At 40.1% G+C, this 18,009-nt stretch overlaps 2 protein-coding genes across 2 annotated transcripts in view; both read right to left on the bottom strand.

Moving 5' to 3' along the window:
• LOC137017073 (zinc finger protein 502-like) overlaps positions 1-18,009 on the bottom strand; it is a 634,288-nt gene that overhangs the window by 278,666 nt on the left and 337,613 nt on the right. The window lies entirely within an intron of this gene.
• LOC137017095 (verrucotoxin subunit beta-like) lies at positions 1,569-13,839 on the bottom strand. Its single transcript, XM_067381052.1, has 3 exons — positions 13,777-13,839; positions 5,256-5,356; positions 1,569-3,134 (listed from the first exon to the last, which is right to left on the bottom strand). The coding sequence occupies exons 2-3, from the start codon at positions 5,353-5,355 to the stop codon at positions 1,699-1,701; spliced, it is 1,536 nt and encodes a 511-aa protein (XP_067237153.1). The 5' UTR covers position 5,356; positions 13,777-13,839; the 3' UTR covers positions 1,569-1,698.

Below are 18,009 nucleotides of genomic sequence, written 5' to 3'. Positions count from 1 at the left end.
ACTCGTCAGGCTACAGAAGAATACCAAAATTCCTCCGTTAAATTAGGTCTAATACATCGAGAGTCACGTAGAGCTATAACATTAACAACTCAGCCACAACACATTATTGTGAATAACATGCCTCACCTTAACACAGGTCTGGGGTCAGCTTCCTTTGCTGTTTGAGTTAACATGTACTAAACATGAGTGGAATTTGCACCGCAGCGCCCCCACACCTTGATGCTCATGACAAGAATAGCATGTATAGTTATCTTAATCGCCGTAATGAATGAATGAATTATATTTTTGCAATTTTACACATAATAATCCACGATGATCACATTACACAAAACTGAAATTGCACATCAAAATAACACATTGTCAATATTTATTGAGACCCCCCAAAATTTCACAAATCACGTTTTTAGGGGAGCCCATGTCTTATTAAGGGGAGCCAGATACACATACTCTTCAGTGTCTTGTTTGGGGCACAAGAAAGATTTTTTCATTAAATCCTTTCATCCTTTATCAGCCTGGTCTGTCTTGAGTATGCTAGTCACATAATTTGTTTCAAGTTTTCTGTGATCAATTAGTCATCCTGGCCTAAATCCAACATGGGCATCATTGGAGCAGGACATTCAGATAAAGTAAATATTAATCTTAATTTTTTCAGAAAAAAAAAAAAAAAATGCAAACAACTGCTAATATTAAAGGTGCCCTACAACACTATTTCACAAGATGTAATATAAGTCTAAGGTGTCCCCTGAATGTGTCTGTGAAGTTTCAGCTCAAAATACCCCATATATTTTTATTATCCAATTTTTTAACTGCCTATGCCCCCCAGCTCGCAACTCTATAATACATTGCATGAACAAAGTTCACACAGCTAATATAACCCTCAAAATGAATCTTTACAAAGTGTTCGTCACGTGTTTAAAAACGAAGATAGCGACGGCTCTTGTCTCCGTGAATACAGTAAGAAACGATGGTAACTTTAACCACATTTAACAGTACATTAGCAACATGCTAGCGAAACATTTAGAAAGACAATTTATAAATATCACTAAAAATTTCATGATATCATGGATCATGTTAGTTATTATTGCTCCATCTGCCATTTTTCGCTGTTGTTCTTGCTTGCTTACCTGCATAAAGTCTGTTGATTCAGCTGTGCTGCTCCAGATGTTAATACTGGCTTGTCTGATGCCTTGAACATGGGCTGGCATATGCAAATATTGGGGGCGTACATATTTAATGATCCAGACTGCGTCACAGTTGGTGTTATGTTGAGATTCGCCTGTTCTTCCATGGTGTGTTTCACGCATTATATGTACATAAGAAGAAGGAAACAATGGTGTTTGAGACTCACTGTATGTCATTTCTATGTACAGAACTATAATTATTTAACTATGCCAAGATAAATTCAATTTTCAATTCATTTAATCTGAAGTGGTAAATGGTGGCAAAAGACAAAACGCTACACAAACTGCCAATAAACGTAATTTATTTCACAATCAGGAAAAATAAGGTGTGAGATAATAATGACAATAATAGAAATAATGAAAAAGTAACAGAATAACAAATAAAGGAAAAATATATACAATATTTACATAAACAAAAATAATAAACCATGGGAAAGGACAAAAGAGGTGCCAAAGAAAAGAAAAGAACAAAACAAAACAAAACCTCGATCTAACTCAAGTTCAATATCTAACCTAACTAATGAAAAGAAAAATAAGAAAAGCAAGGAGTAAAGCAAACAGCTTCATCACATTCACTTCCGTACAGAATAATGCAGGAACCAGGATTATTCTCAATTTCTCTTGATGACACAATGAATTTGGCTGGTTTACAGTCTTTTGATTCAGTGAATTTCTTAAATATCTTCAAGTTGCTCCTCATGGCCTTTTGGATCTCAGGAGTTAGCCAAGACTTTTGGTTTGAATCAGTTTCTCCTTGTGTTGAAGAACTGAGAAAGGCCGTTTGTCGTAGAGGAAGTTCATCTGAACAGTTCAAAGATGTGAACGTGTAACTGACCAGATTCCCAATCTCCAGATCCATCCTAATGGCATCTATGTTGTCTTCTACCTGTGCACCACAATCCTTCAGCTGTCTGAGGATTGTTTTAATGATGTCAGACTCTTTCTCTCTCTCTTTCAGCCATTCTGTGAGGTCACTTCCTCTGAATGAAGATTTATCATGTTCTTGTAGAAGATCAATCAGTACGGTTTCCTTCATCACTTCTCCACGGATGTTTGGCAGCAAAGTACCGAGTTTCTTCATGATTCTCAACTTGTACGTGTTGCAGTTTTGTTTCATTTTCAGTATTTTATCATGAAATGTAGCAAAATTTAAAGCAGGAGAGTCTTTCAGAAGGTCACTGCATTTCAACTCAGTTGTATTTAAACTCTCAACCAGTGATTCAATCTGTATGATTAGATCCATGCTGATGTCTTTATAAAGTTTGGAAACGTTCGAGTGAAGTTTGTCCATAGGATAAAGCCAAACTCTCAGTGGAACTGCCAGCTTATGATCCTCTCCCAGGAGTTTTGGAAGATCAGTGAAAACCTTCAGTGCATCTTCAAAAGAGGTCGGGTTAGACTGTAGCTGGAAATCACCATAAAATGTACAAGTGAAGTTTTTGCCCGCTTTTTTCTGGTTTTCTTTCATATTCACCTTCGCATTTCCATCTATTGAAACAAGGTTGTATAGTTTCTCAAGAGCTAATTTCATTTCTCCCTCTACTGTGCTTTTGTCCTCATCAGATGAAACTTCTCTGTCAAACAAAAAACAGGCACCTGCTCCATACAGCACTCCTGTCACTATATGTGTGGCTATTCCTTTATCAACATATTTTTTCAGAATATTTTCAGAAGGCAATTGGTTAATGATCAGTTCATCAAATCTGCTGGTTGTTTGATAATGCAGTGCCAGTCTTTGCTGTTTGAAAGATGTCTTGGTGTCTTTGAGATATTTTGCTGCTCCACTAACATGGACGAGATCACCTAAAAGACTCAGTTTGAGTCCACCTTCAATATTCATTAATTCAAATTTGTCCTGAATGGAGTCTGAAGTTGTGATATTGAATTCTGTATTAATTTGTTTACGAGTGGAAGTATTCTGCTTCAGCTCCTCTTTATTCCAAAGTCTGATTCCTGAAAAAAAGAAGAAATGCATTTAAACCTTTAACACTCTCAATTTACCAAAACCACATTTTATCTAAATAAATAAATAAATAATTAACAAGTTAGTTTGCCCATATTGTCATGATCCCAGTTCTGTTTTGTATGGACTCTTGCACCACACTAAATTTTGCACTTCACCCCAGACTACATTTCCCATCATCCATTGCACTGATTACGCACACACCTGCAGCCAATCACACACCCTACATAAGCCATGCAGTGATAGGAAACCAAGGCTTTCTGAAGCGTTCGAGGCTTTCGCAAATTGTGCTGAAAAATGGTTCATTACTCAAAGCTTTTAACACAGTGCACATTAGCGACATCTGGTGGTCAGACTTGTTTTCTTCACCATATCTAAATCATCACAGAGCAGATCTACGGTTTGAAAAAGCACGTGACCAGACAAAGCGTTGGAGGTCCGTGACATACGGAATCACTCTTGTCTTGGATCAATACAGTTATAATCTGACCTCATCTAAATTAATTTGTGACAATGAGACCACAACTCGTGTCATGTGTAGCCTGGTCAACGGATTCACATAATAATCAATAAGATAAAACAGCCTATACAATGATGTGATCATAATTGATCATTTTGGATGAGATGTTTAACCCTTATGTTCTGTTCAGGGTCTCTGAGACAATAACACATGATTAAATAGATTTTCCTTTTATGCATCAGCTGAAGCACCAATTTTTTCAAACCAGCTGTCCCGACTTTACGATACTGCATGATGTTTGAAGCTTCAAAAGTCATCAATCACGTGGTATTGTCATTTCAATACAAGCCTCAGTACAGTATGTGATACAATAGTGACTTGAAAACTGCATCGGAGCATCAGGGCCCCGGTATCAACCGTCCCATCACTAAAGCCATGCACTTCCTCTCTCTCAGCGTTTATGCTGTTTTGCGTAGCTAATTGACAGAGCCAGTTCCCAGTCCTTGTTTTGAGTTTCTAGTCTAAGACTAGTCTTGTCTTGTTTTCTGATTGCCTGTTTTCTGATTACCTGCAGTCTTGGACTTCTCTCTCATCTTGCCCTTTGGACTCTGTTTGCATCTCTCTTGGACTATTGCCTGTTTCCCCTGGATTATTCTTTAGCCTACTAATGCTTCTCCATGGATTACTCTTCTGTCTTGCCCTCTATATGCCATTGTCAGACCCTTGCAGGTTTTGACCATGTTATGGAATAAAGCTTTGCATATGGATCCGCACGCCCCCCATTGCAATCTCTTCATAACACGTATAATCTTTAGGGTATTAGGTTAGCTAATTTGGCTTGCTGTCCACTGAGGAGGGGCTCAATGAAGCAGCTTCAACTCAAGCTCTGATACACCTCCACAGTGTATAAATGTAAGATATGATTACATAGGGCGAGGTGCCTGAGATGAGTTTGGGGAGGTGGAGGGATGCTGGAACAGCTGAGACTGAAGAGAGGTAAGCAGCTGCTGATATACTCTGGCTGTTGATTGGAAGATTAGATGGGCTCGCTCCTCCCTAAATTACGTTTAGCAACTTCACTAATAAAAAAGTCTGGTTTATTTGTCTATTTATCTTGTTTCTTGTGATCTGCTCAATTCAGCTATTGTCAGTAAACAAAAACTTATTGATTAACAATGTTTTCTTCAAATATGCATGTCAAATCTCTCTAAAATCATATTTATTCTCATGTGGGCTGAGTGGCATCAAAGGAAGGAAGGGCAAGGAGGTGCCCCAAAAGTGTCACTATCACTATCTCAGTCTCACCTTCTGTGATACTTAGAGAGAGCAAGACCTTGGCCCATGTGATGCACGGGTGACACCTCCCGAACCAGTGACTTTAACATCTCTGAGCGCACCCTGAAGGAGGTCAAAAAACGCGTCTGCACTGCTACTAGATTTATTTAAAAATACAGCTCTGATCAGAGATTCCTCCATCTTGGCTGAACTTTGTTAGAATTAGCCAACTCAGCATTTGTTTAAATGCATATTTACAATTTGTTTAAAGCATATTTATTCTAAAATATAAATACATTTTTAGTGTCTGAATAAAAGCCAAAAGCCCTGTTGAAGTAATCATTATTTGATGTAACAGAAATAGTAATAAAGGTACCTGGTATTAATGCGTCTTTTCTGCAGTCGTACAGCATTCCCAGCTGGAAGGATCTTCCCACAGCTGCTGTTTTTATCACATTCAGTCCCACTGAGTCCATACTAAAGACAAACGTACAGTGTGAGGAAAAACATCACTGAGCTTAATGTATGTGAACCTTATAAACCAAGCATCTTAGATGTACTGTTTGGGAAATAAGGCTGATGAATTCAGCAATTATGTACCGTATTAAAATTAGGGATTTTCCACATGATTTTTACTTGTACTTTGAATCGCAGCATTGCATTGTGTTTCGGTGTATGGTTAAAAATTACAAGAGACAAATCGCATTAATATTGTTACGTGGCTGTGTAGTTTTTGTTTTTTTTAAAGACCCATAGGTGGCGTTGAAGCTCTGGATTGGTGGAAGCACGATGACGTCACTGAGTTTCCGGCATAAATAGCGAGGATGGCGTCGGTGGAGTCTCTCTCGCTGGGCTGGTCTCGCTGGTGTTTCTCTCTGCGTTCTCCCCTCGATGCGGTCCCTTTGAACATCCATCGTCCGCTCTTATGGGGCGTTTAGTCTGTGTTTTGTTGTAGTTTAGTTTGTTTTCTTGTTTTTCCATTGTTTTGTTTGATATGTTTTCTTTATATGGTTAATGTTTAATTTTAACAGTAACGGGTAGTGGATTTGCTTAAACAGGTCACTGTTTAATAATGTAGTAAGTATAGTGAAGGAAGCAGAGGCCCGGAAGACTCACTCCTTTTGCTTTATCGGAAGCTAGGTAAGAACTATTGGTGAGAATAGCCAGGCAGGCGTTCTTTGTTCCTTTGGCTGTTTTTCCCTACCTGTTTACTGTTAATTCCTTTGTCAACATTTTGTCTTAATTTTGTTTGCAACATTATTTATGAATTGTTTATTTCTTGTTTCTATTATAATTAAATGAGGGCGATCGATTGTCCTGAAAACTAACTACTGTCTGTGGCTCTTGCATGTGTGCGGTCCATGTCCTAATTGGAGTTATTATCTTAAACGAGCTGTTAACTCGGACATGGTTCGTAACATATTTGGGGGCTCGTCCGGGATCTGGATTAGTAAGATCTGGATGATCTGAATGATCCGAATGATCTCGATATTTGCGTGGCTTCGCTTGATCTTTTGATCTGTTCACGCGTTTCGAATTTGTTACTTTGTAACTTCGTTGAGTCACAGCTTGGTGTGAATTTCGGCTCGTGTAGTGCAAGTTTTATTTTTCTCTTCAACCTTTCGACGTTTAAAATCTAACCATGTTTGAATTAACGGATTTTATTGCGAATCCGACGCAAGCAGAGCTGTTTCAAATTAATAGAACTGATCTTATGAAAATTGCTGCTTATTATAAGGTAAGTTTTCGCAATACTGCATCTAAACACGAACTGCAGATTTTGCTTGTTGATTCGTTATATAAACAAGGCGTCTTTGGTGATGAGGAAAGGCTGGTAGACTATCCCGAATTAGTTGAGGGTAGTTCAGAGGATCTTGCGCTGCAAGTTAAAAAGCTGGAGTTGCAAGCTAAAGAGCACGAAAGAGGTTTGTTAAGAGAAAGGGAGGAATGGGAACGTGAGAGAGAGAGAGAGAGACGAAGAGAGCGTGAGAGACATGAACTTGAGTTGAAAAAGCTTGAAATGGAACAAGCGTGCCGCCTCAAAGAAATGGAGTTGAAAGCTCGTGAAAGAGGTGTAACAGATAGCTCTGAGTTTGACGTGAGTCGTAACATTCGTATTGTCCCTCCTTTTCGAGAGCAGGAGGTAGACAAATTTTTTGCGCTTTTCGAACGTGTTGCTACTAATCTTAAGTGGCCGAAAACATTTTGGCCTATGTTGCTGCAGTGTGTTTTTGTAGGTAAAGCCCAGGAGGCATATTCTTCGTTGTCAGTGGAAGAGTCTCTTGATTATGATCAAGTGAAAACAGCCGTTCTTAGAGTTTATGAACTGGTTCCTGAGGCGTATCGCCAAAAATTCCGTAACCATCGAAAAACTGATGAGACTTACGTTGAATTTATTCGAGAGAAGGAATCTATGTTTGATCGGTGGTGTGCTTCTATGAAAGTGCAATCTTTTGAAGAGCTCCGTGAACTGATTTTATTAGAAGAATTCAAAAACTGCCTGCCTGAACGTGTCGCAACATATTTAAATGAGCAAAAAGTTTTGAAATGTTCTGCTGCAGCTGTTCTGGCTGATGAATATGTGCTTACGCATAAGCATGTGTTCAACAGTGCACAGAAATTTCCATCTGTTAGCAATAGTCAGCGTTCTAAGCGTAATTCTGATCGCGTTCCGTCTGATGTCAAAGTCAATGAGAGTTTTGTCAAGTCTCTGTCCTCACCCGTTTGTTTCTATTGTAGGAAACGTGGACACATTATTTCTGAGTGCTCCGTACTCAAAAAGAAAAATAGCGTCCCTAAACCAGTGGGTTTATTGATGACGTCCTCGCCACAGTTTGAAGGACTGGAGTTGTTAGCTTCTCAAGCTGACATGTGTGAAGATCAGGGGTATGTGCCGTTCCGGATTTGTGTCGCTAACCGGTAATGTTAGCTCGCGTAAACCAGTTAGGATACTTCGTGATACAGGAGCTGCTCAAAGTTTTATTCTGGAAGGAATATTGCCATTGTCTGAGGAGAGCTCTATTGGTTCGAGTGTTTTGGTTCAGGGGTTCGAGATGGGCTTTGTGAGCGTGCCTTTGCACGAAATTGAACTTGAATCCTCTCTTGTTACTGGCCGCGTTGTTGTTGGAGTGCGACCGTGTCTTCCCGTTCGTGATGTCACATTTATTTTAGGGAATGACTTGGCGGGAGGGAAAGTTTTTGCTAGCCCTGAGGTAACTGATGTTCCTCTTCCCTGTACTACTCCTGATGAATTAGCTCAGAAATATCCGGAGGTATTTCCTTCGTGCGCTGTTACTCGCGCTATGTCTCAGAGACTGAAAGATGAGAACCATGGTAAGTCAGAAGGTGAGTGGAACTTTGATCTGAATGATACGTTTCTCTCTAATTCAGATTTTTGTGAGGTGAAGTGTTCAAACTCTGTTGACGGTTCAGACATCGCCGTTAAAAAAGATGAACATTCCATGGGGCTCGATAAATTGTCTGTCACGCGAGCAGCTTGTTGTTGAACAGAGGAAAGATGAGACCATGTCATCCCTCTTTGAAGCTGTTGTTCCAGTAGAACAACTCGACCATGTATCGCAAGGATACTTTGTTGAAGATGGTGTGTTGATGAGGAAGTGGATACCATCTACTGCATCTGCTGAGGATGAGTGGCAAATCGTAAAGCAGGTAGTAGTTCCTTCATCATATCGTTCTGAAATTCTGAAACTCGCACATGATTGTCCGTTTGCCGGTCATTTGGGAGTAAATAAAACATACGATCGTGTACTGCGTTGTTTTTTCTGGCCTGGCTTAAAAAACGATGTAGCAAGTTATTGCCGAAGCTGTCATGTGTGCCAAATGATTGGAAAACCGAATCAGAAAATTTCACCTGCTCCGTTGTATCCAATTCCAGCCATTGGTGAACCATTTGAGCGTGTTTTAATTGACTGTGTCGGTCCCTTACCTCGTACGAAGTCTGGTAATCAGTACCTTTTAACGATCATGTGTACATCAACGCGTTTTCCAGAGGCAATTCCTCTGCGAAAAATTACAGCACCAGTGATTGTGAAGTCACTTATCAAATTCTTCTCGTTGTTTGGCCTTCCGCGTACCATCCAGTCAGATCAAGGTACGAATTTTATGTCTCGTGTGTTTAAACAAGCTCTGGATCAGTTGCATATTCAACACTGCACTTCTAGTTGTTACCATCCAGAAAGTCAGGGGGCACTCGAAAGGTTCCACCAGACTTTGAAATCTATGCTTCGTGCATTTTGTCTGGAGTTCCAGAAAGACTGGGACGATGGAGTGCCTATGGCTATGTTTGCAGTGAGGGAGGTAGTGCAGGAGTCATTGGGTTTTAGTCCGGCTGAGTTAGTGTTCGGACATACTGTCCGCGGCCCACTAAAACTGATCAAAGATCATTGGTCTAATGTTTCGAGTCCAAAGAATATTCTTGACTTTGTTTCAGAGTTTCGTTTTAAATTGCACCGTGCATGTGAGCTGGCTTAACAGAATTTGGAGATGTCACAACAACGAATGAAAAAACTCTTTGATCGCTAAACTTCGTAGTTTCTCTCCTGGTGACAAGGTATTAGTGCTTTTGCCAGTACCTGGATCAGCCTTACAGGCTCGTTACTATGGTCCTTACCAGGTGAAGGAAAAGGTGAGTGAGCTCGACAATGTGATTATGACATCTGACAGAAAGAAGAAAACTCGTTTGTGTCATGTTAATATGCTCAAGCCGTACTGTGAGAGGCAGCCAGATTCGTCTGGACCGTCGGCTGTGTTAACTGTTTCACCCGCAGATTCCCCAGGGGTTAAAGAACAGGAGCTGTCCGGTGCTGAATCTTTGACCTGTCCATTGCCTTCTGCTGTTCCTGATAACGCTGTCGCTTCATCCACACTTGAGGTGGAGGATGGGGTTAATTTTCCTCCTTCAGAATTGGTGGCAGGAAGGTTGAAAAATTCTGAAATAATGCAAAACCTTGACTCATTTCTTTCCTATTTGAATGTTACCGAACGCGCTGATGTGAGTAACATTATTCGGACGTACGGTAATTTATTTTCTGATGTTCCCTCTCGTACTACGCTGGTTGAACATGATATTGACGTTGGCAATTCTTTGCCTATTAAACAGCACGCATACCGGGTAAGTCCTGAGAAACGAACTCGGCTGCAAAAAGAGGTGACCTTCATGCTTAATAATAACATCGCAGAGCCAAGCTTCAGTCCTTGGAGCTCGCCTTGTTTGTTGGTTAAAAAGTCGGACGGAACGTTTCGTTTTTGTACTGACTTTAGACGCGTGAATTCTGTAACAAAACCAGATAGTTATCCATTGCCTCGTATGGAAGATTGCGTGGATCGCGTTGGAAATGCTGCTTTCGTTACTAAAATCGACCTGCTTAAAGGTTACTGGCAGGTGCCTTTGTCCGATCGTGCGAAAGAGATTAGTGCATTCGTAACACCAGACCATTTCCTCCATTACACCGTAATGGCTTTCGGTTTACGAAACGCACCGGCAACTTTCCAACGATTAGTAAATCGTGTTATTGATGGCATGCATAATGTTGAAGCGTATTTGGATGATTTGGTTGTTTACAGCGCGTCTTGGTCAGAACATTTAGAACAACTTGATTTCTTGTTCCGTCGTCTGTCTCTTGCTAACCTCACGGTTAATTTAGCCAAGTGCGAATTTGGTCGAGCAAAGGTAACGTATCTGGGAAAGATTGTTGGTGGCGGAGAAGTTCGTCCTGTTGAGTCTAAGGCTGAGGCTATTATTAATTTTCCTGCGCCTACGACGCGCCGAGAACTTCGTCGATTCGTTGGCATGGTTGGGTATTACAGGAGTTTTTGCAAAAACTTTTCTGCTGTGTCCTCTCCCTTAACGGATCTTCTTAGTCCCAAAGTACCATTTAAGTGGACTGAAACGTGTCAAACGAGTTTTGAGCAAATCAAAGCGCTCCTGATTAATTCTCCTATTCTCTCTGCTCCGGATTTTTCGTCTCCGTTTTTACTCGCCGTTGACGCAAGTGATACTGGTGCGGGTGCTGTACTTCTTCAACGAGATCAATTTGGTGTTGAGCATCCCGTTTGCTATTTCTCGCGCAAATTTAATAGACATCAACAGAATTACTCCACCATTGAGAAGGAGGCGCTCGCGCTTATTCTTGCACTTCAACATTTCGATGTTTATATTGGTTCTGTTTCATATCCTTTGATTGTTTACACAGATCATAATCCCTTAGTCTTTTTAAATCGAATGAAGAATAATAACCAACGTTTGATGCGCTGGATTTTGGTACTACAGGCTCGTGAGTTGGTAATTCGACATATTCGTGGTAAGGATAACCTTATTGCTGATGCCTTATCCCGTGTTTAGATTGAATAAATTGTATGCATACTTTACTTAAGTAAAGGAGAAGGTAAGATCATTTATTTTCTACAATTTATTCACTTAAGGCTGAGGGTGTTACGTGGCTGTGTAGTTTTTTTTTTTTTTTTTTAAAGACCCATAGGTGGCGTTGAAGCTCTGGATTGGTGGAAGCACGATGACGTCACTGAGTTTCCGGCATAAATAGCGTGGATGGCGTCGGTGGAGTCTCTCTCGCTGGGCTGGTCTCGCTGGTGTTTCTCTCTGCGTTCTCCCCTCGATGCGGTCCCTTTGAACATCCATCGTCCGCTCTTATGGGGCGTTTAGTCTGTGTTTTGTTGTAGTTTAGTTTGTTTTCTTGTTTTTCCATTGTTTTGTTTGATATGTTTTCTTTATATGGTTAATGTTTAATTTTAACAGTAACGGGTAGTGGATTTGCTTAAACAGGTCACTGTTTAATAATGTAGTAAGTATAGTGAAGGAAGCAGAGGCCCGGAAGACTCACTCCTTTTGCTTTATCGGAAGCTAGGTAAGAACTATTGGTGAGAATAGCCAGGCAGGCGTTCTTTGTTCCTTTGGCTGTTTTTCCCTACCTGTTTACTGTTAATTCCTTTGTCAACATTTTGTCTTAATTTTGTTTGCAACATTATTTATGAATTGTTTATTTCTTGTTTCTATTATAATTAAATGAGGGCGATCGATTGTCCTGAAAACTAACTACCGGTGTCTGTGGCTCTTGCATGTGTGCGGTCCATGTCCTAATTGGAGTTATTATCTTAAACGAGCTGTTAACTCGGACATGGTTCGTAACAATATCTTGAGGCTATTATAGGCATTTAGAGTTGTACAGCAGAGAATATGACAGAGAAGTTTGGAGTGTGATCTAATATGAGTGGATCTAAACAAACAATACTCAATTATTAAATGAACAGGTATAGCAAGATTTAAATCAATTTGTCATTTAAGCACATACGGTGATCAATTAAAGACATGTAGATTGTTTAGCACTTGTAAAAATGGCGTCACATTCTCTGTCACAAGCTTGGGAGAAGAGGTTTTCAGATTGGGGTGTGGCAGTGTGTCCATGAAAAAGACTGCAATATTTTAAATATATATATATATATTATATAACAAATAAATAATAATAAAACATAAATTAATATGATAAATATATCAGTTATTAATATATTAAATAAATTACAACAAAATAAACTATAAATAAATAATATATATGCTACCTTCTTTGAAAAGCCAGTATAACATAATTAATCTTTCTGATACAGTAAATGATCACACATTCTCAAGTGACTCACAGGCTAGTGTACAGTATTGTACTCGCATAGTCTCATTTACATTAATTAGCACTGTATGGATCAACCACAATGTACAGTGTTGCATAAATTAGCATAAATAGCAACTAAGCCCAGATCAATCTATATTTCAAGTACAGCTGGTAAAAGGTAATGAATAACATGAACATTCACTCACTTGTAAATGAACACACTTTGTAATAACAGCAGCAAGCGAAATCTCTATCTGTGCTCTCTGAACTGAATGAGTCCTGTGCTGTGAATACTGATCCGTTCAAGGTAGAAACTGAGTCATCAGTGAGCTGCTTATATAAATCATAGGGGGCGCTAATGGCTCTGCTCTATTACTGCATTGTGGGCGTTTTCTACAGGATCTGTGTTATCATACAGGAGGACAGTAAATAAAGAGATCAGCTGGACCTCATAGAATCACACTTACAATAATGAATAGCACAAAGCTAATAATACAATTTCATCAGATATTACACTCTGAAGAAGATCAATGAATCAGGTCACTCAATGACGACTCTCATCCTCATCACTCAACCATCAGCACCTGATCGTACGACATTTATGCCATAACAAATGTTTTATAATCACTCAGTTACAGCAGCCGGAGAACAACTGATGAATTAAAGTCAAGAGCCCAATTAAAGCCAACACTGACCTTCACATGAATCTCAATAAATCATCAACATCTAAACCTCTGTTCATTCTCATAAGAACTTCTGTAGACGTGTGACAGAATAAAGTCAGTCTAATGAAGCTGGTGATGTTTGTAGAGTTTGTAGAGTTGTTTAATTCCCATAAGCACCACCACTCTCACTACTGCATCTGATCTAGGCTACATGTCAGTATAGGCCTATTTTCTCAAGAAAAAAATTATATCTGAACTAATTCTATAAAATATACATGGAACTCTATATTCTATAAAATTCTATAAAATATATCAGTTGGTACTACTTTAACCTATTTACTGTCATCCCCCTTTTTGAGAATAGACATGAAAATGCACTATCCAAACTTAAATGGTTGTAATTCAAGAATGCTTTGGAATATAGACATACGTTTGGTCTATCAAGTGAAATCACTTCAAAATATGAGAGATTGAAAAAGTTATGGAAGTTTACATTTACTGTAAATCAAATGCACTGTCCTAAATATTTTAGATAAATATATGTTTTACAAAAACATTTTTACTCTAAAATTACTATTAAATCAAAGCCATGTCTAACCAATTTGTGTTCCAAGTTGATATCACAAAAATTGAAGTTCGATTTGAGTGAGATTTTGTTTCGTCTCTCTGTGGAAGACAAGAGAAAGTGTGTGCTGTAGATGAGTACAGATCAGAGGCATGAAGTAAATACATAGACATAGAAAATGACATAACATAAAAACAAACCTGCCAGTTTATGATGTGATTTTCACACTGTGCCTAACCCTGGTGTAGTTAGAAGCACAGGTGGATACTCAAGCGAGTTTCTGCAAGATGCACCTCCACCGGTGCCAGTGTGCTGCCTGAAGAAAGTGTTCATAAACATGTTTTTAACGTTTAAACCTTTTCTCATTTTGGCAGCAAGACAATTCAATCAAATAGAATCCCATTAAACAGAAATGAAAGAATAAAACAGAAGTATTAATAAAAATGAAGCATTGATTTATTGCTGACAATCATCTTTATGATCTGAAAACAATCACAAAATCTGAAAAACTATTTTATACTCAGTCATTTTAAATTTAAACTCTTAACACGTGAAACTACAGAATAATCATCTATATCCTTCAAACATCGGCTGTATAGAGTGTTTGTTACATTTACATTTACATTTATTCATTTGGCAGACACTTTTATCCAAAGCGACTTACAAGTGAGGAATACAACAAGCGAGTCGTCATGGCGAGGCAGATAGACACAAGAAGTGCTCATAATACAAGTTATAGGTAGTGCTCAGAGTATCATAAACTACAATAGAGAGGTATTAGAGGAAGTGAAAGGATATGAATAAGAAGGTTTTATTTTATTTATTTTTTTTAAGATGAGGTTAAGTGCTCATGAAAGAGATGAGTTTTCAGCTGTCTTTTGAAAATTGCCAGGGATTCAGCATTCCGGATGGAGGCAGGAAGATCGTTCCACCAGCAAGGAACAGTGAATGAGAATGTTCTGGAAAGTGATTTCGTGCCTCTCTGTGATAGTACCACAAGCCTTCGCTCCTTTAATGAGCGCAGGTTTCTGGTAGGAGTGTAGACTCGTAAGAGTGAGTGGAAGTAGGAGGGTGCTGAGCCTGTGGTAGATCTGTAAGCAAGTGTCAACGCCTTGAATTTGATGCGAGCAGCAAGTGGTAGCCAGTGAAGAGAGATGGAGAGAAGCACGATGTGGGCTCTTTTGGGCTCGTTGAAGACGAGACGTGCTGCTGCGTTCTGAATCATTTGTAGAGGCTTGATTGTGCATGATGGCAGTCCAGCCAGAAGAGTATTGCAATAATCAAGCCTAGAAATGACCAGAGCCTGGACCAGAGGTTGTGTTGCATGTTCTGTCAGGAAGGGCCTGATTTTCCTGATGTTGTATAGTGCAAATCTGCATGACCGAGCTGTCTTAACAATGTGGTCTTTGAAGGTCAGTTGATCATCAAGGATTACTCCAAGATTTCTGGCCGATTTTGATGGGGTAATTGAGGATGTGCCTAGCTGGACGCTGAAATCATGATTTAGAGTCGGATTGGCAGGGAAGACGAGAAGCTCAGTCTTAGCCAGGTTGAGCTGTAGATTATGTTTTTTCATCCATGCCGAGATGTCCGCCAGACAGCTTGAGATTCGAGCAGCTACTGTGGGATCATCTGGATGGAATGAAAGGAAGAGTTGTGTGTCATCAGCATAGCAATGGTAGAAGAAATCATGTGCCTGAATGATGGGACCAAGTGATGTAGTGTAAATGGAGAAGAGGAGGGGTCCAAGAACTGAACCCTGAGGAACACCCGTGGTCAGTTGATGAGTTTTGGATACCTCCCCTCTCCAGGCAACCCTGGAAGACCTTCCTGTGAGATAGGATTCAAACCAGAGAAGTGGAGTACCTGTGATGCCCAGTGATGAGAGGGTGGACAGGAGGATCTGATGATTCACCGTGTCAAAGGCAGCTGATAGATCGAGCAGAATGAGAACTGATGATTTGGAATCAGCCTTTGCAATCCGCAGGGATTCAGTGACCGACAGTAGTGCAGTCTCAGTCGAGTGGCCACTCTTGAAACCAGATTGATTGACATCCAATTGGTTGCTCTGTGAGAGGAAATATGACACCTGGTTGAAAACAACTCGTTCAAGTGTTTTTCCTATGAATGGTAGGAGAGAAACAGGTCTAGCTGTCTACAAGAGATGTGTTCAATGTGGGTTTTTTAAGCAGTGGGGTCACCCGAGCCTGCTTGAATGTGTTAGGGAAAGTGCCAGTGAGGAGAGATGTGTTGATAATGTGTGTAAGTGCTGGTAAAAGTGTAGGAGCGATGGCTTGTAGAAGGTGTGAGGGGATGGGATCTAGAGGGCAGGTAGTGGGATCATTGGAGAGGAGAAGTTTGGATACTTTTGTCTCAGTGTGGGGGGATAATGAAGAGAGAAGGTGTGTGGCTGTGTGTGTGGTTGGTCTGAGTTCCTGTGTGTGTGGAGCGGAGAACTGACTGCTGATGGTAGATGTTTTGGCAGTGAAAAAATTAGCAAAACTATCAGCAGTTAGGGATGAGGTGGGTGGTGGTGGAGGGGGACAGAGGAGAGAGTTGAATGTTTTGAAAAGTGTGCGTGTGTTTGAAGAGCTGTTGATTTTGTTGTGGAAATAGGAAGATTTAGCAGCATGAATTTCAGCAGAGAAGGATGAGAGCAGAGATTGATAACTGCTTAGGTCAAATTGGTCTTTTGATTTGTGCCACTTCCTCTCTGCAGCCCTGAGTTTGGTCCGATGTTCACGAAGAACATCAGATAACCAGGGATTAGAGGGAGTAGCACGTGCAGGCCTGGATGACAGAGGACAGATACTATCTAGAGATGAAGTTAAGGTGGAACATAAAGTGTCTGTTGCTGTATTCACATTCAGAGATGAGAATTGTGAGGGTGAGGGAAGGGAGGATGAAACAGCAGAGGAAAGATCAGAAGAAGAAAGAGAGCGCAGGTTTTGTCTGAAGGTAACTGGTAGAGGTGTTGGTGGTGGACAAATGGGGAGTTGTAGATTAAAAGTAATGAAGAAATGATCAGAGATGTGCAGAGGTTTTACCAAAATGTTGTCGGTGATGCAGTTGCGTGTGTAAGTGAGATCAAGTTGGTTGCCAGATTTGTGTGTACTTGTGGTGATGAGCCGATTAAGATCGAATGAGGCTAGAAGAGAGAGGAATTCTGAAGCATAAGGCTTTTCTAGATGAATGTTGAAATCGCCAAAAACTACAAGTGGGCTACCATCCTCTGGGAATGAGGACAGCAGCATGTCCAGTTCCTCTACAAAGGTACCCAGTTGGCCTGGGGGTCGATACATTACTACAATATGAATTTTGACAGGAATTGAGATAGTAATTGCATGAAACTCAAATGAATTGTAGTTGCAAAGAGAGGAATGAGTCGAATATTTCCAATTGTTAGAAATGAGAAGACCTGTGCCCCCACCCCTCCCAGACTGGTGAGGGGTATGAGAGAAAGTGAAGTTGTTAGAGAGAGCAGCAGTGGTTGCTGAGTCCTCTGGACGAATCCAGGTCTCAGTCAAGCCCAAGATATTGAGAGAAGAATTAGTAGCAAAGGCTGGAATGAAGTCAGCTTTGTTAACTGCTGACTGACAATTCCATAGACCCACAGAGACAGAGAGAGGAGTGTTAATATTAGAAGACGAGTAAATAGGGCGCAGGTTAGAAACATTGTGCTGCCTTTTACGTGGGTTAGTGGAGCGTTGCCGAGAGACAACAGGAATGTGTTGGATAAGGAAAAGTGTGAAGGAAATGAAGAAACTTAAGTGCCTACCGGTGTCATTGCTCGGTGGAGTCGCACAGGTAGATACATAATATTGTCGTGAGTTTATTACGTTTTAAAAATATATAGCATGTTAATCTCATATGGCATCACATCCCACATTCAAGCATAATGTTATAACTAATTCTGATCGATTAAAATGATCAAACTAAGACATAATTAATTTCCAACACCACACTGTACACACTTAGGTAAAGTTGGTTTTATATTCGCACATTCGGACTTCTGTCAACTTACAACATTTTTCACAGTCGATCAAAATAGGCAAGTATTGTTTTAATGGCATATTTACTTGTGAATGTCCACTGAACTATCAGTCTTTGCATGAATGTTGCAACAGCACTATAATACTGTGCATAATACACACTTTAAGATGATAACGACAGGAAAATGAGTGAGAGACTGAAGTGTTTATATCCAGAAATATCAGGGTGCGAGCGGTCCTGTTTCATGAATCAGAGGATCAGACTTGCGTGATA

The sequence above is a fragment of the Chanodichthys erythropterus genome, chromosome 3 (genome assembly GCF_024489055.1).
Source record: "Chanodichthys erythropterus isolate Z2021 chromosome 3, ASM2448905v1, whole genome shotgun sequence".
NCBI lineage: Eukaryota > Metazoa > Chordata > Actinopteri > Cypriniformes > Xenocyprididae > Chanodichthys > Chanodichthys erythropterus.
This window is presented reverse-complemented; position numbering and strand designations above follow the sequence as displayed.

Coding starts and splice junctions, on each gene's coding strand:
- LOC137017095 (XM_067381052.1), bottom strand. CDS start 5,355: ATGGACTCAGTGGGACTGAATGTGATAAAAACAGCAGCTGTGGGAAGA. Junction 3,135..5,255: donor AAAAGACGCATTAATACCAG/GTACCTTTATTA, acceptor TCTTTTTTTCAG/GAATCAGACTTTGGAATAAA.